The sequence below is a fragment of the Alosa sapidissima genome, chromosome 2 (assembly GCF_018492685.1).
Source record: "Alosa sapidissima isolate fAloSap1 chromosome 2, fAloSap1.pri, whole genome shotgun sequence".
Lineage (NCBI taxonomy): Eukaryota > Metazoa > Chordata > Actinopteri > Clupeiformes > Clupeidae > Alosa > Alosa sapidissima.
In genome coordinates this window covers 18,301,624-18,325,673 of record NC_055958.1, presented here as the reverse complement: position 1 = coordinate 18,325,673, position 24,050 = coordinate 18,301,624, and the positions used below count along the sequence as shown (strand labels likewise).

At 42.9% G+C, this 24,050-nt stretch overlaps 1 protein-coding gene across 1 annotated transcript; it reads left to right on the top strand.

Annotated features, from left to right (window-relative positions):
- Positions 1–1,575: 1,575 nt before the first annotated feature.
- LOC121696430 (gamma-crystallin M3-like) lies at positions 1,576–3,213 on the top strand. Its single transcript, XM_042077825.1, has 4 exons — positions 1,576–1,653; positions 2,223–2,318; positions 2,533–2,775; positions 2,871–3,213. Exons 2-4 carry the CDS (start codon positions 2,310–2,312, stop codon positions 3,144–3,146), a joined length of 528 nt encoding a protein of 175 aa, XP_041933759.1. The 5' UTR covers positions 1,576–1,653; positions 2,223–2,309; the 3' UTR covers positions 3,147–3,213.
- The last annotated feature ends 20,837 nt before the right edge of the window (positions 3,214–24,050 follow it).

Sequence of the window (24,050 nt, the reverse complement as noted above, 5' to 3'; positions counted from 1 at the left end):
TGTTGCATTGCGACATGTTCCCTCGTTCGTTTGAAATCTCTGATTGACCACCTGTTCGAGGGATTTGCGACAGCCTTTCCCAGCAGTCTAACATGTTTGTAGCATATCAGTGTTCAACAGAATTATTTTTAAAAACGGAGGGGATATAGGCTATCAGTTTTTTCCTAACAGCCTACCCTACTAGGCCTACGTATCTCTTAGATTTCGCTAATGAGTGTTGTAGGCTAGGAGTTATTGACGGCACTAACTTTTACAAAAGACCAGAAAACAATGTTAAGGCATTTGTGGAGAAGAAGGATGGTTCGTGTGTTTTCTTCCTACACCTCACGGTAAGCTATTTTGTTGCTCTGATTGGTTAGGTCTATCCAATTGAGTGCAGAGGCATTCCCCCCCTGTATCGATTGAAACACGCCCCATGATAGATAGATAGATAGATAGATAGATAGATAGATAGATAGATAGAAGGGACATTCAAGAATTGAATTGAGTAGACTTGAGTATGACTAGAATTGAGTATGACTACGTCAGGCTAGTAAAAACCTAAAATACAAACAGTACAATAAAAGCACACAGTAAATATGAATCTTATCTGATCCCCTAAACGGTCTCTCACATTTAGTAATGTGTAACGTTTATATAACATTGATTCAAGGCCAACAGAAACATTTCAGCCTTGAGCATTTTCATAAGAAAAAGGCTTACAAGGTAAGCTGTTATTTTGACAACATGATTAAGCATTTTCACTATCTTGTTCAGAACAATGACACAGGAACTTCTCATTCTGATGGCATGGACATGTTGATATTTGCTTTTGAGAAATAAACACGCCTTTGCAGGTAATCCACCGTATGTTTCGACTTACAACTTACTGTTGTGCAAACATTAATGATGATTCGAGACCACCAGACTGAGAAAAACTGTAAATATTGAGCAATCATTTAAATAGCAGGAAAAGTGCAATGTTTTCATGCATGGACTAGCTATGGTGTGGCATTTTTGAGCACTGAGCTGACCCAGCGGTATTTGCAGTTAAGGTCTTGCCCATTGTGTTACATAAGCAAATTGATTTAGTCTAGTTTTTAAATTAGTTTTGGTTCGAATTATGATTTTACACTTTTGCCCATCATTCAAATGAGGGCCCATCATCTCATAAGTCTTATGTACATCACGTCAGAATGTTAATACGTCAACAAGTATGTATTGGAAGCTATTAAATGTATTACGGTGAACCAGTTAAAAGTCACACAAACATGAACTGCTGTTGGAAGAGACAGCATGCAGGCATGTTCTCGGAGAATATCTTATGTTAATGATCACTCCCAGGAGACAAACCCCTTGTTGCCGTCTTTGGGTGTGTCTATGTAACTGTGACCATCTGATTTATTGTTCTGGGTAGCTCATAGAAACTCCTTGACAGTGACTCATTGTGATCACAGGGTGTGGGAATCCGTGGGGATATAAAACAAGATGTACCGCATAGCGCACTCAGTCCGGAGTCAGTGCGGAGGTCATAATATATATTATTATTATATAATTCTTGGCAACCCTAGAACAGAATGTAACATCACCTTTTCCCATTTATATTCAACTTCTTTAAGTTAATCAGAGTGTCACATTTTTAAACAGTAATCCATTACTTCCTGTTTCACTAAGGTAAAACAATAAAAGTCAAACTTCTCAAAGTCATTCTTCAACATGAAGAAGGCTATAGACTTCTTATAATTAAGACTAACTCGATTGATTGGTTGTAGAACTGTTGTGTTAAAGCAATATGGTGTGTTGGTGGCATTGGGAAAGGATACAGTTGTGAGAATAACTTTACACACACCATGGGGTACTTTCCATAAAGTCATCTATCAATGCAAATCAAACCAGCTATATAAAACCATGCCAAATTATATTAAATTTCATGAATGTTTAAATTAACCAGCTTAGTAGCTTAAGTATATGCTGGCCATTATACTGGTCAATATTTACATGTTTGCAACTTATCTATACTTTGAAACAGAGAGTATACACACATACATACATACATACAAATATAAAACATAATACATTTACAATTCAACTATTACTTAAAAGAATGGTCCTGAGAACTCAGAACACAAGGGCACACAGTCAAAAATAACAAAACCTTTAGAATTGTCCCTGCAGGTTTCAATGTGTTGTTGCTGGGTCAGGACTTTACATACAATGGCAAACATGTTCTTTACGTTGGTCAGGTATAAAAGTAAGGGTTAAACCGTCAGGATGTCAGTGCATCACTCGTGAACGCTCAGTACTGGGACACAGTCACCTCCAACATCAACATGGGAAAGGTATGTAACACCAAAGGCTAACTCTAACTCTTCCCTACACAACTGTGACAATCCAAATTCAGAACTTCTTATTTTTAATCATGACTTGTTAGTTATAACTTATTGATACTGATATCAGGTTAGTTAAACTATACTTTTAAACTATACTTTACTTTAACAGCTTTCTCTCATTTATTGGGCTTATTTCATTTATTTGTAATCACTATGATTTCAGATCATCTTCTACGAGAACAAGAACTTCCAGGGTCGCTCCTATGAGTGCATGGGAGACTGCTCTGATATGCACTCTCATCTCAGCCGCTGCCAATCCTGCAGGGTGGAGAGTGGCTGCTTCATGGTCTACGACCGTCCCAACTTCATGGGTAACCAGTACTTCATGAGGAGGGGCGAGTACTCTGACTACATGAACATGTTTGGTTGGAATGACTGCATCAGGTCCTGCCGCATGATCCCCATGGTAAATAAATTCAGAATTATGAGTATTATTATCATATGACTATTATGATAATTTTTCTAGAGAACTAAACTTTTTGTGACATCTTATGTCTACAGCACAGAGGACAGTTCAGAATGAGGATCTATGAGAGGGAGAACTTCGGTGGACAGATGATGGAGCTGATGGACGACTGTGACTCCATCATGGACCGCTACCGTATGTCTGACTGCCAGTCCTGCCATGTTATGGATGGCCACTGGCTCATGTATGAGCAGCCCCACTTCAGAGGCAGAATGATGTACATGAGGCCTGGCGAGTACAGAAGCTTCAGGGAGATGGGAATGAACAACATGAGGTTCATGAGCATGAGGCGCATCACTGATATGATGTAAATGTTTATTTTTTTTCATAATTTCTGGGTGGAACAGTGGGTATAATAATGACTCAAATAAAATCTTTTTTTTCTTTTTACAATGAGAGATGTGTGATATCTTTTTAAAGCAGTCTATATCTTTTTTTGTGGTCATTCTCCCTTACATTCAAGACCTGAAACTAAAAAGTCATACACATTCCTCAAACCAGTCTCAATTTTGTTTTCTGGATATGTCTGCATTGACCAGTACACAGTAACAATAGAGGATAGAAACACCACCTATTGAACTGTGACAGCACTACACCTTATGAATGGCATGTGTGTTTGCTGAACAATGCAGTTTGCTGAATGACTAGGTTATTTCCAAGGGGGTACCCCCGGGAGATTCCATAGGCTAACAAGCTCCTACTAGCATTCCATTGAACCCCATTCATATTGGCATCACTTTGACAGTGAAAAACTTTACATATGAAGCGTTTAAAGACTCGTCCATTGTTTATTTCTAAAGAAACACAACATTCATTTGATATTTAATAGAGTGGTGAAGTCCCGCCCCTTCTACTTCCGGTCCATGGGACCTATCTTTCAAAAAATTATGAACGGGAGTTAATGGAGAGATAACAATTATTTTTTGGTCCAGTTTGAATTGAGCCACAAATTTCACATATGATATGTGTGAATTTAAAAGATAATTTTTCACGTCAAGAAAGTACTGTTGTTCGATAGAATTCAAAAGTTATGTTGGTTTTGTGCGAATCCACTCAGTGGACTACATCTCTTGTCTCAAACGATGTACGTCACCAACGTAATGAAACGATAAGAGCTGTTATGCTAGTTAAAGGTTGCATCTTGCTGCCTGCTATGTCACTTAACAGTATGTAATGTACTGTACAGTCTATGGACAAATACAACTTACCTGATGTGTTTAATCCTCTGACTCATGGTATTTTCTTCGGCAAGGAAAGCCCAATTAAGACCTGTTGCTGGTATGCTTGTACAATCTAGTGTGGCTGTGAATGAGCTAACGTCACTAGCGCGACTGATGGGTTTGTAGTCGTTGGAATTACGATCTTTCACAATGTTGTAATTCAATAGTTATGAAAACAAACTGCAAATGTCTTTACATGAAAAATTGTCTTTAAAATTGACAAACATCATATGGGTAATTCAAGGCACAAGTCAACCGGGACCAGAAAATAATTTTCTTTCTTTTTCGCCATAGACTGCCGTTCAAATTTTTTTGAAAGATAGGTCCCATGGAGGCAAACGGGTCAGTGGATCTTCTGGCCAATCGATTTCCGTTTCGGAAATGAAAATTAACAAAACATAAAACTAAGGATTATTTGATTTCCGTTTTAAAATACAAAATCGAAAAACGAGAATCAAGTCGTTTTCCGTTTTCCTAATCGGTTTCAAAACATCAAAATACAAATACCGAAATTAGTCTTAAATTTCGACGATCATTATTCAATGAAGCCTATTCGCAAGAGGAGGCCCTAGAAGCTCGCATCATAGTCTTAGGCTAACTTGGTAAAAAAATACCTGTTAGATATGGCGGCCTTGGGAAGTGTTGCGAGGGATATAGAAGAGATGGTTAAAAATGACATGTCTTATGCAGAAAACACTTTAAATAACTTTTGTTCACAAAGAGGTTAGTCTGAGAGGAGCATCCGATGATTTTGCACCCAGCATAATTAGGCATCCACTAACTCGGGACCACCTGGGAACTACTGTAAGGTGGCAAAAGCAGTTTGCGAGGTAGCCTAGGCCTTAGGGGATGCCAGGCCTGCGGTCATGTAGCCTACCATGCCTACTGTATGCAATCACTCATTTTACTTTGATGTATTTATTAGGTTGGTCCAACATACAGTACCTCATAATTATTGACACCTCTGCTAAAGTTGACTAAAAAGAGGAATGTAAATCTTTTGGAAATTGATCTTAATGCCTTAAGTAAAAAAAATAGGACATATTTAACCTATAAGGACACCGATTTTCTTTGTGAATGATTAATGTATCATAAATAACTAAAATTTCTTCATTAAAATAGGGTCATAAGTATTGGCACCCCTATGTTACATTCCCATAGAGACAGGTAGATTTTTATTTTTAAAGGCCAGTTATTTCATGGATCCAGTATACTATGCATCCTGATAAAGTTCCCCTGGCCTTTGGAATTAAAATAGCTCCACATCATCACATACCCTTCACCATACAGATTGGCATGGTTTTATTTCAGTTAGCCTATTATAGCTGGTTTGATTTGCATTGAGCTCAATGAGCATCAATCATCCATAGTGTCTATTTGTTTACTGCTACTGCTCTACTATTACTATTCTACTGCTCTTCATCCGGCACTTATTCTTAATAGGCCTACTATTATAATGTTACTGTTTCTGCACTACGATGGTACTGTTACCACACTGCACATAGCTGTACATACTGTACATATCTGTTTATATGGTTCATACTAAATATCCATATTTATTCAGTTTTTCTAATATATTCTGTTAATACACTGCATATATCTATATTGTTCTTACTACTATAATGTATACTGCCACTACATTGCACATATCTGTACATGATGTTCATACATTGTTCATATTACAGCCATATTTATTCTGCTCTTATAAGGTTACTGCTAATACACTGCACATACTTATATTTAATTTATACTACTCTAAACCACCTTCTGAAAATAACTGTATACTACTGTCTACACTGCACTATATCTTTTCTTCTGGTTAGACACAAACTGCATTTCATTGTCTCTGTTGTACTCTGCACAATGACAATAAAGTTTAATCTAATCTAATATAATCTAATCTGAGAGAAAGTGGAATAGAACATTATGTCCAATATTCCAATATATGGTTTAATGTTCTGCATTATGTCCAATATTCCAATATGTGGTTTAATGTTCTACATTTCTCATTAGTGAGTCACTTTGATACTAAAAGTATGATTCTATGTAATGACTGTATGATATCTGTACTGTCCCTGTGTATATCTATGTGTGACTGTATTTAGAGATAAGCAGGAATATTATGACTTTGCAGTGTTTCACTGTTCTGTATGGCTGCGTCTATCTGCTCCGGATTGCCAGGCTGCCACTAATCAGGGTCTGATTCAGTGTAGTCCACGTGAGATGGGATGACCAACACCATCTCCCGTCAGCCTGGAAGGATACTTAAACCCTAACTATTTCCTTGTCTAGTTAGAGCAGCTGATGGATCTTTAGGTGAAGTCATGCTGTCTCTCCCTTGATGTGCATCATTGTAAATAAACTCTGTTCCTGATTTTTCATACTATTGGTCTGACTGGGTCTCTAAAAATTACCATCAAATCAAGCATCTGAGCATCAAATCTGAGCATCAAACCAGGAGTCCTTATCTATAAGTTGGATATTTCCTCATTTTTCTACTGGCATCAACTTTAGCAGAGGTGCCAATAATTCTGAGGTACTGTATGTTGGACCAACCTAATAAATACATCAAAGTAAAATGAGTAAAATGATTGCATACAGTATAGGCTACGTGACCGCAGTAGGCCTGGCATCCCCTAGGGCCTAGGCTACCTCGCAAACTGCGCCACCTCAGTTTCCAGGTGGTCCCGAGTTAGTGGATGCCTAATTATGCTGGGTGCAAAATCGTAGGATGCTCCTCAGAGTTCCTCTTTGTGAACCAAAGTTATTTGTTAAAGTGTTTGGGATTTCTGCATAAGACATATCCTTTTTAACCATCTCTTCTATATCCCTCGCAACACTTTCCAAGGCCGCCATATCTAACAGGTAGCCTATTTTTACCAAGTTAGCCTAAGACTATGATGCGAGCTTCTGGGTAGCCTAAGCTACTCAGATTAGCCTAAGACTAGGCTTCATTGAATAATGACGACTAATTTCGATATTTGTATTTTGATGTTTTGAAACCGATTAGGAAAACGGAGAACGACTTAATTCTCGTTTTTTGATTTTGTATTTTAAAACGGAAATCAAATAATCCCTCGTTTTTTGTTTTGTTAATTTTCATTCCCGAAACGGAAATCGATTGGCCAGAAGATCCATTGACCCAAACGGAAGGGGCGGGACTTCTCCACTCTATGGAGAATCAAAAATGAAAAAAATAAAAAATGACTTATTTCATTATTTGTTTATGAATGTGATACAAACAAACAAATAACACATTGTTTTCCAGGCTTTTGATTCCATGGTCAGATCAAAAGTATAACGTTTAAAAAATGGCTTCAGGGCCGAAACTGATTTTGATGTTTAGGACTATTTGTTCCGATTTCTGTGACCTGGAAGTCTATCCAAGTCACTTTCTTGGTCTAGACCTGTCAGTGCCCAGTGTTGCCAATTTAGTGACTTTGTTGCTAGATTTAGCGACTAATTTTGGCCATCCCTAGCGACAGAAAATATTGTCTAACAACTATAGCGAGAATTTGGGCGACTTGCGCAACGATGGCAAACTCGGTTTCGTTGAATCGACAGAAAATCATAGATTATAGAAGTAATGACTGGCCTAGGCTATGTATCGATAGTATCAGCCCATGTTAGCAAAGTAGGCCTAGATGTTAGATCTATCAGCTCAGATCATCATTTGCCAACGTCATTGGAAGGCAGCCAGTTGCCGTAGCCTTCTGGTGAGATTACACCAAAGACAGTAGCTATGACAGGGAAACTAGGGACACACATCGTTCAACAAGCACATTGATCAAAGGAAAGAGGGGCTACAACTTCATTCACAAACAGAGCAAATAATTCAAATCGAGCTATAGGTGTAGCCACAGGCGGGCCTAGGCCCGTCTACTTGTCAGTCTTGCCTGTCCAATTACGTTCACCATCTAAAAAAGATGCGCAAGTCAACACTGCTCTGAGAGCTCAAGAATCAGTGAAATCGTGAACAGGCGGCAGCTCCGTTTAATTGTCAGGTGGGAAATGCGTTCATATTCCACTTTTTATGTCATAGACGTTGCATGCCTATGGAAGGAAAGGCTTTGCAGTAGGATTGTCCAAGCAGTTCGACGCACCGTTGCTGCGTTCATGCCGTTTTGCGCAAGTTTAAAATGTTTAGCTGACTGCGTAATTTGCCATTTTTGTTCAGTAAGTTCTACTTTTCATGTCATGAATGTAACATACCTATGATAAGGCTTTGCAGTTGTACAATATGGTCAATCTATTGTCTCAATTGTGTTTCATGTGACGCGCCGAAGCTAGGCCTACATTCATGCATTGTTTTGCTCCAGTTTAAAACGTTTCTGCTGTGATCAAATGCGTTCAATAAATTCCACTATGTCATAAATATAACATGCCAATTAATGTTTGTATGGTGTATCTCATCTAGGCTTCTCTTATAGCCTGACGAGCCAGACCCACATTAAAATGTAATTTGCTAAATGTAATAGCGTTTTTTCTGAAACCTGATTTTTTCTGAGACCTGACTCCACTTTTTCTGACAGCGTTTTTTCTGAGACCTGACTCCTTAGAGATGTTTTTCTGAGGCCGTTTGGTTTGAAGCAGTTTTATCTGAGGATGACAGAGGTTTTTCTTACGCTGAGGCAGTTTTGTCTGAAGATGACAGATGTTTTTCTGAGTCTGACACCTGAGTCTGGTTTTTCTGAAGCTGATGCAGTTTTGTCTGAAGATGACAGAGGTTTTTCTGACGCTGAGGCAGTTTTGTCTGAAGATGACAGATGTTTTTCTGAGTCTGACACCTGAGTCTGAGGATGTCCTAAAATGAACACCGTACCTCTGACTACTTAGTTGATCCTCAATGATGATAGACTCCTGTCTACAGTATATCTCCTTCTTGAGGCGCTTAGCCTCCTTTCTTATTAGTGTCAACCCTCATTCCTGTGCTTCTTCTTTCAGACCAGCTGAAAAGTTTGCAGAGCTTCATTTTTCTCACCAACTTCATGAGACACAGTGCTACTACTAGAATTAGCACGCTAGCTCAGTTCACCTCCGTTACACTCACCTCCCTAAATCCTCACTCCCATCCGGGTCACGGCACCACTGTAACAGTGGTCTTAATTTGTCTGCCGCTCACGGCCCTCGAACCCGCCACCTCGACACAACGGCATGGGAGTCGAACGCTCTAACCACTGAGCTAAAAGCCCAGGCTTCCAACTCAGTAGTTAGAAGCGTTCTTAAGGTTAGGGCTGTGAGGATTTACACAGGCAACTAGCACACTAGCTCCGACCACCTCTCTTTGTTTCCCCTGCTTAAAGGGCTCAACATGCTTCTGCGTCAACTCCACGGCGTAGCTACGCCGCCACTCCTATGGCGTCATGACCATTTTATGGTTCTGCGTCGGGTTGCTTTGCATCTCAGTGCATTACCGCCATAACGCTCGATGTCGCCTGTGTGTGCGTCGCTCACCACCGAAACGGTACGGAATGTTAAACCCCATAGACATTGTGCCAAAATAATCTTATTTGTGTGGCCCTTTCTTGCTTAGATTTTGTACAAAGTATCGAGAAATAGACACAGTGAAATCAATTGACCTACTTATTGTAACCAGCAAATAAGTCTGAGGTTTGCGAGGTGTCTGCCAGCCAGTTTAAGTTATGGTAGCAAGCGAACTTTAGCACAACTGCCCACAAAGTACTGCTTGCTGGCGAAGTGCTAATTTCAAAATGTTACTGACATATACAGTAGACACTTTACAAACGGATAACCCCGTCACTGTAACCAAATATGTTTGAGTTTATTTGCAAAGCTTGTCAGTAAACTAGCATGTTGCTAACTCCCCACACCGACAACACACAGGACGAGTTGACAAATCACAGTCCTTGCGGTCTGCGTCGCCTCAACAAGAAGTTACAATTTTTTGGAGGGGTCGGAGAGGGGTTTGTGGCGACGCAGAGGGGTCTGCGGAGGTACGGCGTTGATTCGATGCAGAAGCATAAAATAGGCCACACACCAGTCATCAAACGTGTGAAACCAAAATCAAAAGCTTTAAGGTCTGGATGGAAGACACAGACTCCATTCACACATACACCAACTCTATCCTGGATTATATTAACAAGTGTGTAGAGAGAGTGACTACACATAAAACAGTGAAACTATTCCCTAACCAGAAGCCCTGGATGAACAAAGAAGTTTGCCTCCTCCTCAAGGCTAGGGATGCCTTCAGGTCGGGAGACCAGGAGGTCTACAGCTCAGCCAGATCCAACCTGAGGAAAGGAATATCCAGGACCAAATACACCTACAAGAAAAGAATTGAAGAGCACTTCAACTCCTCCGATCCCCGGCCTATGTGGCAAGGCCTACATACAATCGTGTGGTTGTATTCTGGGTAGTAATCCCCCTCCTGTCAAAAAATCCATGTAGGATTTTCATTCTCTCTTCTTCCATCACGTGTCAGGGGTGTCAGGCGTGTGCCATGCACTGGCCTGTGGTATGGGCTTCCCAACTGTAGGATGGCTGTGCCAGTCCTGTTTCAACTGAGGCACAGGTCTCGCTCCGTCTCCACCACCATGCAGCAGGGATGAGCTCTTACCGGCCTCCTTGTCCAGCAGAGGTGTCCCGTGGTCAATTGATGATTCGTTCAGGGTTGTGGAGAGAGATGAAATTATTATAATTAGTAAGTCTGACAATGTTAATGTGGCCTGTAGGTTTGAGGTCTCTTTGCTCTCCCTCACCTCCCTCTTTCTCTGCCCCCCACTCGCTTTCACTCTTCCCCTTATTGCTACGTCACCTAATGTGGGTGGGAGAGGTTTGCCATTGAGAGCAGGCAGGTGTGTCACCTAGGGTCCTCATGCCGGTAGCCATCCACTGTAGCTAGCTGCTAACGTGTTGGAGTGCAGCAGTGTTTCGGGGTGCTGTTTGTAGCGCAAGGTGGTGCCAAGTGATTGCCAACGGCGCCACTGTTTGTGTGTGTGCGTTTCAAACCTGTTGGAATGCATAGACTGACGAGCATAGAGGAGCGTTCAGTGAATGCGTGAAGCGCCGGAACAGCTGTCTACTCATTCAATCGCTAGACTGCAAAAAGAGGCTACAGCCAATCCAATTTTTGGCTGCTGTTCTTTTGAATGTGTTCTATGTGTATGAATGTGAAGGTGCTGCTTTTTAGATAGGCCTACTTGTTAGTCTTGTTTATTTTAATTTTTTTTATTTTTCCACTAGCCGGTGGACTGTAAGAGATTTGTGTTAATGAAGTGATTGTAGCCACCGGCTAGCGGTTTCTTCTTTTTGTTGTGTTTGTTTCCCCTCCCTAGTAATAACCTCAGTGTAGATTGGGCCCATAGAATAGACTAGCCCACCCGTGGCCTGGTTTCCTTGAAGTGTTTAACGTTTTACCCATTTGGAACTGTGTGAGGTGTAATGCTGTGAAGTGTGCATCTTTTGAAGCAGCTCAAGGAGCATGGTCACAAGGTATTGTAGGCTGTGTTTACAGTGTTTGTTCTACTCTAAAGTGATGTGCCCTAGCTCACGTGTGGTATTGAAACCTAGGCCTGGTCAAGCTTGTATTCGGGTGGCTCACCCTCCTATGGCTTATCCCTATGTCTTTGCATGAATTTGTGTGTTATTTATCGACAACCAACAGCGACTCACTTGTTCTGTGCCAATGAAGAGACAGTTTACCATTAACCGGGTTTAATGTTGACTGTTGTCAGCCACAGCCACGCCACAAGAACACACTTTTACACTCACGAATAGGAGCTCCAACTCACACACACCTCCTCGTAATCTCCACTACCTGTTTTCCCCAAAACTACAAACATTACCCCAGAAGGGGGCGGTACCCCAACCCTGGCCCAGGTAACAGAGCCTATCAGAACCATATACACATTTAGGAACTTAGACCACTACTTTTAGGAACTTAGACACGCTACATTATCCTTTCTACTTTGTTAAACCAAGCCTGTGAGCCGCACACTCCACGACTTGCTGCGCACACTACCCGAGACAGAGAAGCGTCACGGGCCACACCATCAGCCTCAGCTCACCTTTGCCTATAACATTAACCCACACCAGACTACAGGGCATACACCATATTATCTGATGTTTGACCACCATCCCAGACTGCCAGTTGATTTCTTGCTTGCAATCAACAGCGACTCACTTTTAGCTAAAATAAAGATTGTATCCTTTCTACTTTGTTAAACCAAACCTGTGCGTGCTTCCTTGTAAAATAGAGTCCCCTTGCTCTCACCAGTCCTGTCCAAGGGGTGGCGAAGTCAGCACTGCATTAGACTTAAGGGGGCCACATTTTGGCCTAGTAGTCGGCAGGAGAACTATTGTGTCGCTAGATTAATCTATTTAATCTATTTTCTAAGCAGCACCTGTGTGTGTGTGTGTGTATGTGTATGTGAGAGAGAGAGTACGCAAGCGTGTGTAGAGAACAGCAGCTGGCAACAATATGAGTGACGGAGAGGGGTCCGCGGTGGAGTTACAGCAGCTGCGACGTTTGGAGCAGCTCCAGGCTGAAAATGAGAGACTTTCGGGGGGAGGTACAGCGGGCAATGCTAGTAGCAGTGCTACTAGTACCCAACCTGTTTGACGGGAGCAAGTGCTCTTCATACCTCGAGAGCGGCGGTGCCCGAAGTTTTGTGGCGCTGGGAGGGGATATGTCAGGCTCATTGCATCCTCTGTCATATGATAAGTTAGTTAAAACCTGCCTGTATTGGCTGTTTCTATGGGTGACGTAACAGTTCCCTGCTTGATTGACACTGGGTCAATGGTGACCGACCAGTGACCGAGAGCTTCTTTCGAGAGCATTTCTATCATCTGCAAAAGAAAGACTGTAGATGGCTTGGGCTTAAGACCGCTAATGGTTTAGACATCCCCTATATTGGTTACCTAGAGTTGGACGTGGGGGTACTGGGTCAATGCATTCCGGGGAGGGGAATCTTAATTGTTAAAGACCCAGAGAATAGCACACTTAAAGACCGCAAACTTGTAACACCCGGGATACTAGGAATGAATGTAATTGGGGAGTGCTACCAGGTCCTTTTTAGACAACATGGGTTACAGCTCTTCCACTCCCCTCCTGTGAAATCGGCGGCATCAGCAGCTTGACGTGCACTGAGACGCTGTGAGCAGATCCAGGCCATTGTAAACGCACCGAAGCCATTCAAAGTGAAGATCCATGGGAAAATGCCAGTCTGTCTTGAGGCAGGAGCTCTAACCATGGTCCCGGGTACATGTCCCCAGCTTGAGTCTGCAGCATTTTTGCTGGAGCCCTTGGGCTTTGATGAAGAGCAGTTGCCCGAAGGCCTACTGGTGTCCCCTACCCTGGTGCCAGCTAGAAAGGGTTTTCTATATGCACCTGTAGTGAATGTTGGTAACACGTATGGTTGCCCCCACGCCGCCCTATTGGCACTGTAGAAGTTGTGGTGGCTGCTGCAGCAGGAACAGCTGCTTCCATATCAGTCGACCCTTCATGGGAACAGTGTCAAGCTTATGTCTCCACACAGGAGGTAGCTGAGTGCTGCAGTGTCCCTGAGCTCACAGCATCGGACTTCCCGGGGTTGACCCAGCAACAAGCTGCCGAGGCAAGGGCCCTCCTGGCCCAGTATAGCAACATCTTTTCCCAAGGGGATGGAGACCTAGGATGCACATCTTTAATCAACCATGAGATTCCCCTGCTGGACAATGCTCCTGTTCGGCAGCCGTACCGTAGAATCCCACCCTCCCAGTATGAAACTGTAAAGGCGCACATCCAACAGCTCTTAGTGATGGCCAAAAGTGTTGGCACCCATCCTAAAGTTGACTGAAAAGAGGAATATAAAATCATCTTTTGGAAATTGATCTTAATGCCTTAAGTGAAAAATGAGGAAATATCTAACCTTTAAGGACACCAATTTTCTTAGTGAATGAATAATGTATCATAAATAAATAAATGTTCTTCCTTAAAATACAGGGGTCATAAGTATTGCCACCCCTATGTTAAATTCCCATAGAGACAGGCAGAATTTTATTTTTTAAATAAATAAAATTAAAGGCCAGTTATTTCATGGATCCAGAATACTGTGCATCCTGATAAAGTTACCTTGGCCTTTGGAATTAAAACAGCCCCACATCATCACATACCCTTCACCATACCTAGAGATTGGCATGGGTGTTATTTCAGTTAGCCTATTAGCTGGTTTGATGCTCATTAAGCTCAATGCAAATCTTCACTGTAGATAGAAGTCATCAGAGAAAGTAGCAGTCCATATTCTTCTCCGATAGTCTTGGTGACTAAGAAGGATGGGAGGTTGCGCCTCTGTGTAGATTACAGGCAGCTAGATGCAAAAAACCCGCTGCCACGCATACCCCCTTCCTCGTATCGAAGAATCGTTGGATGCACTCTCAGGAGCAAAATGTTTTTCCACCTTGGACCTCACCAGTGGATACAATCAGGTTCCAATTGCGAAGCAGGATAAACTAAAGACTGCCTTCTGTACGCCTTTCGGCCTGTTTAAGTTCAACAGAATGGCATTTGGACTATGTAACGCGCCTGGAACATTCCAGCGTTTGATGGAGCGCATGTTCGGCGATTGCAGATACCAGTCTGTTCTACTGTACCTGGACGATGTGATCGTCTTTTCCACTACCGTCCAGCAGCATCTGGAAAGACTGGGAGAAGTGTTTTCCCGTCTGCAAAAAGAGGGACTAAAAGTAAAACTGTCAAAATGCCGTTTCTTCCAGCACCAGGTCAGTTACTTGGGGCTTGGGGAATTACGATCTTTCCTCGGATTCGGAAGCTATTATCGGCACTTCGTGGAGGGATTTTCAAAGCTGGCAGCCCCTCTCCACCATCTGGTAGGAAGACTCAGTGGACCTCGAAGGAAGGGAAATGTGAGGACGGAGGATGTGAGCAAGCATTCCAGTCTCTGAAGGAGCGACTCACCTCGGCTCCAGTGCTGGCATATGCCGACTTTAAGAAGCCCTTCATCTTGGAGGTAGATGCCAGTCACGAGGGCCTTGGCGCAATCCTCTCCCAAGAACATGAAGGTAAAGTACGTCCAGTCCCATTTGCCAGTCAGGGACTTAGAGCTGCTGAAAGAAACATGGAGAACTATAGCTCCATGAAGCTTGAACTATTTGCAGTAAAATGGGCAGTAACGGAAAAGTTCCGCGAATATTTGCTGGGGAACCATTTCACATTCCTCACTGACAATAACCCCTTGAGCCATCTGCACACGGCAAAGTTGGGCATGACCGAGCAGCGGTGGGCTTCTCAGCTGGCGTCATTCAATTTTACTCTCAGATATCGGCCAGGCAAGAGCAATCAGAATGCGGACGCTCTCTCCCGTCAGTATCTGGAGCGCTTCACCTTCGGGACAGAGGTCCGCCTGCCATAGAGGGTAAATGTGGGGAGGTGGTGGCCTTACTGGGGCGTACACCCCAGGATCTCAGCTCGCTACAGGAAGCTGACCCAGTTATTGGGCCCGTGAGGAATTACTACCAAGAAGGGCGACGGCCAGGTGCAACAGAGCGTGAAGCGTACACAAATCCAGCAGAGCCCTGGTCCGACAATGGGACCGCCTAGTTGACGAGGAAGGAGTTCTATACCGCCTGATTCATGCACCAGGGGGAGGTCCGGAGACTCTCCAGCTACTGCTGCCCCAGTGCCTGCAAGCAGAAGTCCTACGGAGCGTCCACGACCAGCAAGGGCATCAAGGCACGGAAAGAACACTCCAGCTACTCCGGAGCCAATGTTTTTGGCCCAGTATGACTAAAGATGCAGCAGTGCCAGCGATGCGTTTTGGGGAAGGCTGTCCAGCCCAAAGTCTGTACGTATTGGAGCACAATGCAAGCCACTCGCCCAAATGAAATCCTAGCGCTCAACTTTACTCTGCTAGAGCCAGCCAGTGATGGACGAGAGAATGTCCTGATCCTCACAGACATTTTCATAAAGTACTCACAGGCTGTTCCTACTAAAGACCAAAAGGCGCCCTCGGTGACCAGGGCCTTGGTGCAGCAATGGTTCCATAGGTTTGGTCCCCCAGCTCGTATACACTCTGACCGGGGGCGAAGCTTTGAGAACCTCCTGATCCAGCAACTGTGTCAGATGTACGGTATACAAAAGAGCCGCACCACGCCATACCATCCTCAAGGGAACGCCCAGTGCGAACGGTTCAACCGCACACTCCACGACTTGCTGCGCACACTACCCGAGACAGAGAAGCGTCGTTGGCCACACCATCTGCCTCAGCTTACCTTTGCCTATAACATTACCCCACACCAGACTACAGGGCATACACCATATTATCTGATGTTTAACCACCATATCAGACTGCCAGTTGATTTCTTGCTTGCAACCAACAGCGACTCACTTTTAGCTAAAATAAAGATTGTATCCTTTCTACTTTGTTAAACCAAACATGTGCGTGCTTGCTCTCACCATTTCCCCTTGCTCTCACCAGTCCTGTCCAAGGGGTGGCGTAGTCAGCACTGCATTAGACTTACGGGGCCACATTAAAATGTAGGTGTCCATTTTAACTATATTCAACTACTTCAAAATGTGATAGGCCTACTTACTGCAGTCCTCTTTGCTGAATTCTTGATCACCATCTCCATCAACACACAGTTGGGATGGGCTCCTACCTTCCTCCTCGTCCAGCTGAGGTCTCCCGTGGTCAACAGATGACTCTTCCGGGTCTGTGGAGAGATGTGAAAGGATGATTCTGATTGAAGTCTGACAACATTAACATGTAGGCCTAGTAAGTGTCCATTTTGACTCTTCAAGATAGGTCCGCACTCCTGCGCGAGTCCCGCGGGACCCGTGGGTCGCGACGCAATTAGAGTGCGGCCGTCTGGACATGTTTTGAAAGCTCTATGCAGGAGCGGGCAAATTAAATGCGTAAAATAACATAATAGAAATAGGTCTATACCGCAGGACCGGGCCATTTCCTTCTTGAGATGCTTATTCTAATTTTTTTGCTTCTTCTTGCTGGTGTCAACCCTCTTATTCCTGTGCTTCTTCTTTCGGACCGGTAAACAGCAGATGAAAAGTTCGCTGAGCTTCATTATTTTCACTTATTATACGGCTCTTCACAATGCAAGTAGAATGCTCCATTGACTTGAATGGGATTTCCGAAAGTTCTAGTGGTCATTATTTCTTGGGAAAGGACCTCTGAAAACAAGAATGACCGCTTGTCAGTGGCAACGGAGTTTGCGCTTGGAACTTCATTCAAAAGTGAAAGCAGACGGTTGATCAGCTGTGTTCTAAAGAATGTTTGATTCAAGTTCAGCGTGTGTTGCGAACTATTTGTTTCTCAGCAAAAGCCACGACGAAACGGTAACAAATAAGTGTAAAGAGACATATCATGGAGTTTATTTTTTCGTTTTGGCAAGTAGCCGTATAATAAGCGGGATAATGTATAGAACGCCGGTCATTATGGGAAAATAAGTCCCTTCAGGGCGAAACAAGACCCGGTTCGCCCTGTCGGGACTTATTTTCCCCATAATGACCGGCGTTCTATACATTATCCCTTACCTGTTCGCTTTGAAGTGTCTAACTCTAATAAGACTGAGCAGATTCTAGGAATCTACATTTAGCATTTTGGAATGGAATCTTCAGAGTTCTGTAAATAAACATCCCAGGTGAAGTTGTCACAGCGATAAATCTGGAGCATAGACTGTATATTAACGTTTTTCATGTGACGTATTCTAGGTTCTATAGCTTTGTTTAAATCCAGCTGGTAGGCAAGGGATAAGTTGAACCCATTGAACATCGTTGTCTGCAGCTGCCTCTCAGTAGGCTACATCTCTGTATTTCAGCAATGTCAACATTTTTCAGGCATCAATAAAGGTGATGATGAAACGTTATCCCATTGTTCAATATTTGATAGCCTGTCACAGGAATGTTGTTTCGCTAAAATCGCCCTGATTTGGTGCATTGATCTGTATCGATAACGTTATGGGAGAACCTGCATGCCCCACTAACACAAAACGTTAAGGGAACGTTCGGGAACGTTAGGGTATGGTTCCCTAAAAGTTAGTTCGAACCAAACCAAAAAGGGTTCCCTAAGGGTTCTAACGTTCCCTAAACGTTAAGGGAACCAACCAACTAAAACGTTCTCCTGTGGTTGCACAGTACCTTCACACAACGTTCCCGTTTGGTTGTCTTTGGTTGTTTTTTGGTTGTTCTGAGTACACTACAGTAGCCTAATGGTAGCCTAACTTTTTTTCTCTGTTCAAAACTCGGTTTACACGAAGACAATAGCCTTTCTTAGAAGCTGTGAAATTTGACCAGAAAGGAACATGTCTTCCTTCTGAAAGCTGACACAAAATCAAACAATATTTGATCATTTAACTTCAACTGAACAGCGACAGGTCTTGGTAGGCAGTAGACTCAGCAGACGTTAAAACGGTAGCCTACTGTTATAGTCAGAGTCAGTCAGCATCATGTAACATTAATGGCGTTAGTCATGAATCCTGTAACATATTATATCATATAACAGCGATGGCTTATTCGAAGACGATCTGCATGGATATATAACCACCCAGAAAAACTCAGAATGTGAGTGATAAAGTTCATTAATTGTATGAAACTTTTTATTAGTTATCCATTGCAGCATCGCCTATATTAGGCTGTTATGCTAGCTCAGCCTTTAAATATGTTGTTATTTTGGTCATGTGGACTTGATTAAACGGGTAAAGATAATTCATAAACTGCTTATTTCTTACATGACTGAAGCAGTAGCCTAGGTTCAACAGTGGTGTTTGAGGTTGCTGTGTTAAGTTGTTGTGTGTGATCGCTAAACAATTAGGATCAAATCAGTTTATTTTGACATACGGGAGTTAGCCTGACCTATAACGTTAGCCTATAGCACATAAGCCTATTCTGTTTTCATTTATTAGCATTTGTTGTGATTATATAATCAAATGACACTCATGATAACTTGAAATAGAAGGACAGAAGATAGGTGATTGATGTCCACAAGCACAAATTTCACGAGACAAATTAGAACAAACTGTTCCGGTAAAAATAATCTGTGTTTAGAATTTAAAAATGTTTAAAATGCTGCACTTTTTCCCTTCATAGCCTATCTCTGGCAATTAATTTTTGGATGACTGTAGATAGTAGTATTTTAGCCTACGTCTTCGTAGACAGTAGGCTACACCATTAGGCTATCTTGAGAATAAAAGACTTCACAGCTGCTAACGATCATCCTCCACAACCACGAGGATAGGTAGGCTAAACGGTCGTTCGCCGCCTTTTTGCTTCTTATTGTAAAACCAACTGTTAGGACCTGTGCCGACCTTTCATCAAGACTAAAATACAGGTGGGAAAGAGAGGTAAAGTTGAGTATCGTCCACAGTGATAGTAAAATCCATGGGAGTGAATGGTCTTACCCAAGGAAAAATAGAGAAAAGCACGGGCCCTAATATTGATCCCTGAGGCACACCTGTGGTGAGGTCATGAGGCCTTGATACCAGTCCTTGCCAATACACACTGAAAGAACGCCCTTTAAGGTAGATTCAAACCAGTCAAGAGCTTTCCCAGAAATAGTAGAAATAATACTGATGACTGATACTGATGACTGAACAAAGGACTTCATCCTTTGACACATAATCATCATAGAGGGAGATGTCTGGAAAAGTAACATAGACTGAAGGATCAGTTGAAAGGATTCAGAGAAATTTTCTTTTAACTCAGCAAATAAGCAGACAGGCTACAATTCACGGCATATGAGGTGATGAAATACTACAGTGAAGACAAGGAGTCCAAGATATGTAAATATGATAAACTAGGCCTACTGATATACTACAGATCTGTGCTGTGTTATGAGGTAGGCATGTAGGCATTAATTTTAAATGAAGAGACCATATGGGCAATTCCGCGCAAAACTGTCACGTCCACATTGGCGTTATGGATATGAAAAGATTAATTTGACCCAAGGATGAATAGTGAAAGGTTGGAAAAAGATGGCAAACAATGGTCACTAAGGCATTATGGAAGTAGAATTCGTAAAGGTGAGTGTGATGTTGAATAACAGGAAGATGAGAAACCAGATGAGAAGAGTGACTAAAACAACCGATCCAGAGCAAACTGGCTGAAATAAAATAATATGCACACCCCACATTAAAATTAAACAAGCATTTTACATTTCTGGTCGCACACAATGTCGACTACTCTTCTTTCTCAGTGATGGAATTTTCTGACAGGATTTGTAAATACTGGTCACAGTTTATCCAGGAGGAGAGAAAGAGACAAAGTCAAAGAAACTTACAGATGGATATTACCTGATAGACTGAGAATACTTCAACCAAGTACAAAGTGACTCAAAACACAACTGAGATTTTAAGGACATCTCCTGAAAAACATGTAGAATGTGATGCCAAAAGCCTGGCACTTCACTCAGTTACTCACTTCAGACATCAGAAAACTTGAAAAGCGTGGACACACAGTAATGAGGAACATGAGAGGGAGAACCAACATGTGAGGGCTTTGAACAGAATTAATGAGGCGAAAAGCAAACTTTGAGAAAAAACAAACAAACTATTGACAAGCTATTGAGCATCCAGGATCAAATAACCATACCTTTTGATACATTTTACTTTACTGAATAATTTATATTAATTTTATGAATAATATTCTATTATTATTTTGCATGTCATAATTTAATAGTTGCTGTGGGCAAGCTAAATTCTTTCCAAGTCTTGGACACGGGAAAAAAAACACCACATCTCATTAAGATGTGAGGAATTAGAGGACAATGCTCAGTCTCTCGGTCCGACAGGGATAGATTACTGAAAAGGTCTACTGGGCCCTGACCCCATGCCCAAGACTCTATGAAGGCGCTTCACCCCTGATATCTCCATGGGGCCCAGTCAAATAACACGGGTTATGTTATATGATATGTCTTAATAGGGCCCCTCAATCATATACTTGATGCAGATGGCATTGACATAATGAAAATAAGTTGACTCAATTCATGAATACCAAATTTTGGTGAGCAATTTTTTAAATCCAAAAAATAAAAAACAATTCCAAGAGACCAAATTTATTCATGTGGACACTGCAGTGTAAACATTAGGATATAGATGTGCTGCCATGTGAAAAAGTATAAATAACCGGGAGCCAAGGACACTGATTTCTTAACTGGGTGCCAGCTGTCCTTACCTGATCAGGGAAGCAATCATTCTTTTTCAGCATTCCGTCGGAAAAATGTCTCAGCCTGTGAGGCTTGAGGCCATAATGACAGAGGCAGACGGAGCTCGGCACAGTGCTTGGGAGGCTGTTGCTGCTGCGCGTCGCTGCGGACCTACAGGATGCTGCATTGTTTGTTCAGGTGTCAGAGAGAGGGAACGCAGCATGACAATGAAGCGAAGACCAAACAGGATATCAACCACTGCAGGGGCCTCTGTGGTCAAAACAGCCTGATTTTTATCCCAAGAGCGCATTTATTTTGTTCCCCAGAGGTAAACAAGCTTTGTGCTGTATAATATAATGCCTAGTGTAACAAATTGCAGTGACATGAACAGTGAACCCTTTTCTAGTGGATATGGTGGTAGAGATGTAGCCATGGTAAGAAAAACTCCTGCAGTGCTTAAAAAGAATGCAGTAATTATACAACCAGAAACACATTGAATACCTGTTATATAATGCCCTTATTCTGACAGGACAAAGGGGACAAGATATTCACTTTGAAAAGAAATGAATCACCTACAAACTTACAAATAGGATTTCATTAGCTTTTACTCAGATCAGTACATATCACAGTTTAGTTTTTATGCTGATACATTTTTCAGTGTCTTACCACTTCCAGGGATCCTTCCTAAACAGAGATATTCTTGGAATGCAGGAGTAGGAGAGTGCATGCACGCAGGAGTGCACACACACACACACACACACATACACACACACACACACACAGCTGATCAAACTGGGAGGAGAGGATTGAGTTTGGAGAGGTGGCCTGAGGTTGGCTGACTCCCACTCAGCACCCCCCCCCCCCCCCCCCCCTGCTGAGTCTCCAGAACCGGAGTAGGGGAGCAGCAGGGGTGCTGCCTGGCATGCAAGCCCCATTAAAGGGACCCAGACACGGCAGAGATGCAATAAAGAGCATGCGCTATCAGACATACAGTCAGATCAGAGATATAATACACTTCACATGCATCTTTGCTCAATAGCATACATTGTACATTGCAGCATATTACAATAGCAGCATTGTAAAATAGCTTTTTCTAAAATAAACAAACAAACAAAAAACCTTTCACTGTCCTGAGGAGTTGGGCCACTGATGATTCATGCTTCTGCAATCATTCAGTGACCATCTAGGTTCACTTGGTGCCTCAGGCAAACACCACTTCATAACTTCTAAAACAATTCTTATGTGTTCTGGGTTCTCTCAAAATGAGCAGACCTCAAATATGCTAAAATAAATAGCATACACTAGCAAACTAACTAATGTTGGTCTGTGTGTTCCAGTGTTCTAAGGGCCATTACCATGTTGTACCAGCAGAGGGCGCTGTCACAGTCCACACATACACTCTTGGACATCTTGTCATTAGGAGGCCTTTGCATCTGCACAGCAGGTGAGCTTCTCTCCTTTTGGAATTTCAGGGAGAGAATTGAGATGTGTTCCCGAGTGAAGGACACTCCTTTGGAAAGACATAAGGGAGTGTGCAAAGGACAAAAGGAGGATTGTGGTTTACAGACACATGCCTGAACTGAGACAGAGAACTTGCTGATAATAGCATGACTAACCACCACTGAAAGCTCCTAATGGAGGTAGGAATCTACCAGAGTGATATGGCGACGTACACACACATACCCAGTTTTGCTCTTGCTCCGTGGTGCCATTTTTTACCATAGCAGAGCTCTTAATCCACAGATGAAAAATGCATAAGCACAAGATGGAACGCGTCCACGATGCTTGTGTTTATCCCCCCTACTACAAACACACACACACATACACACACACACACGGGAAAGCAGACTGGCCCTGTCCATTCCTACAGCTGCAAATTAGACTGTGAAATTGACAAGTCATGTGTTGCCATCTGGTTGCCATGACACCTAGTCATTAGTGCTTCATGAGCATCCTACACAGGCGTGTGCTTCATGTGGCTTGTGCCTCTTCCACATTGTCTCCCATCTGAATGGTTCAAGTGAATGATGATGTGTGCTCAGGGTCAAGGTTAGCTCTTTCTGGACAAGGAGAGAGAATGCATCCAGCCCATGAACATGTCCAGTCAGGGACACTCTGTCTGTGTGTGTGTGTGTGTGTGTGTGAAAGAGACAGTCGCTTCACACTGTTTTGTTCAAGGCACAGCCAGCCATCGCACCACCGACTTTGGGCACATGGGCTTTCCACAGCTGCTGTTTTTATGGGATCTCATTATCCAATTAATCTAACCTTTACAGACGACTCATTCATCTGTGTGCGTGTGTGAGTCAGTCCCTGGGAACAGCTGCCTCATTCCAGTGCTGGGAGTGGAGGGCTCCTCTCCGAAGGCAGTGGGAGAGAGGGAGGTGTCCGGCATCACATCTGGAGAGACAAATAAACTCTGGGATCACAGAGCGCTAATCCAGACCATCCTCTGTAAACTCTCCACCTCCCACTTTTTCAACCCCGCCACCCATACACACACACAGACACAGACACACACACACACACACACACACACAGACAGCCACACACACACGCTCTGTGGCGGTCCAAGGCAACCACATTCCTTCCTTGCATTGTGAAAATATTTTTAGAGAGGAGCAGAGCGGAGTGGACTCTCTCACAGGCTGTGTGAACTCAGTCACTGGCCGCTCTTCCCTCAGTGACAGTGGAGAGAGGAAGAGAGGATCGCGTGACTGGCTCTCCCCTCGTTAACTGCTCCTCCTTGTCTCGCCATTTCGTTCCCCGCAATGGGTTCCTCAGGTGGAACAAACACGCCACTGTGTGTCACAACCTGCACCCTTTTGTTCTGGGTGCTCAGGTACACCGTGAGTCAGCTCATCACTAATACATGAGGCCTGGG

What these genes read in the sequence shown, in the direction of transcription:
- LOC121696430 (XM_042077825.1), top strand. An exon ending in CCTGCCGCATGATCCCCATG is followed by an intron (nt 2,776 to 2,870) that starts GTAAATAAATTC and finishes TTATGTCTACAG; the next exon opens with CACAGAGGACAGTTCAGAAT.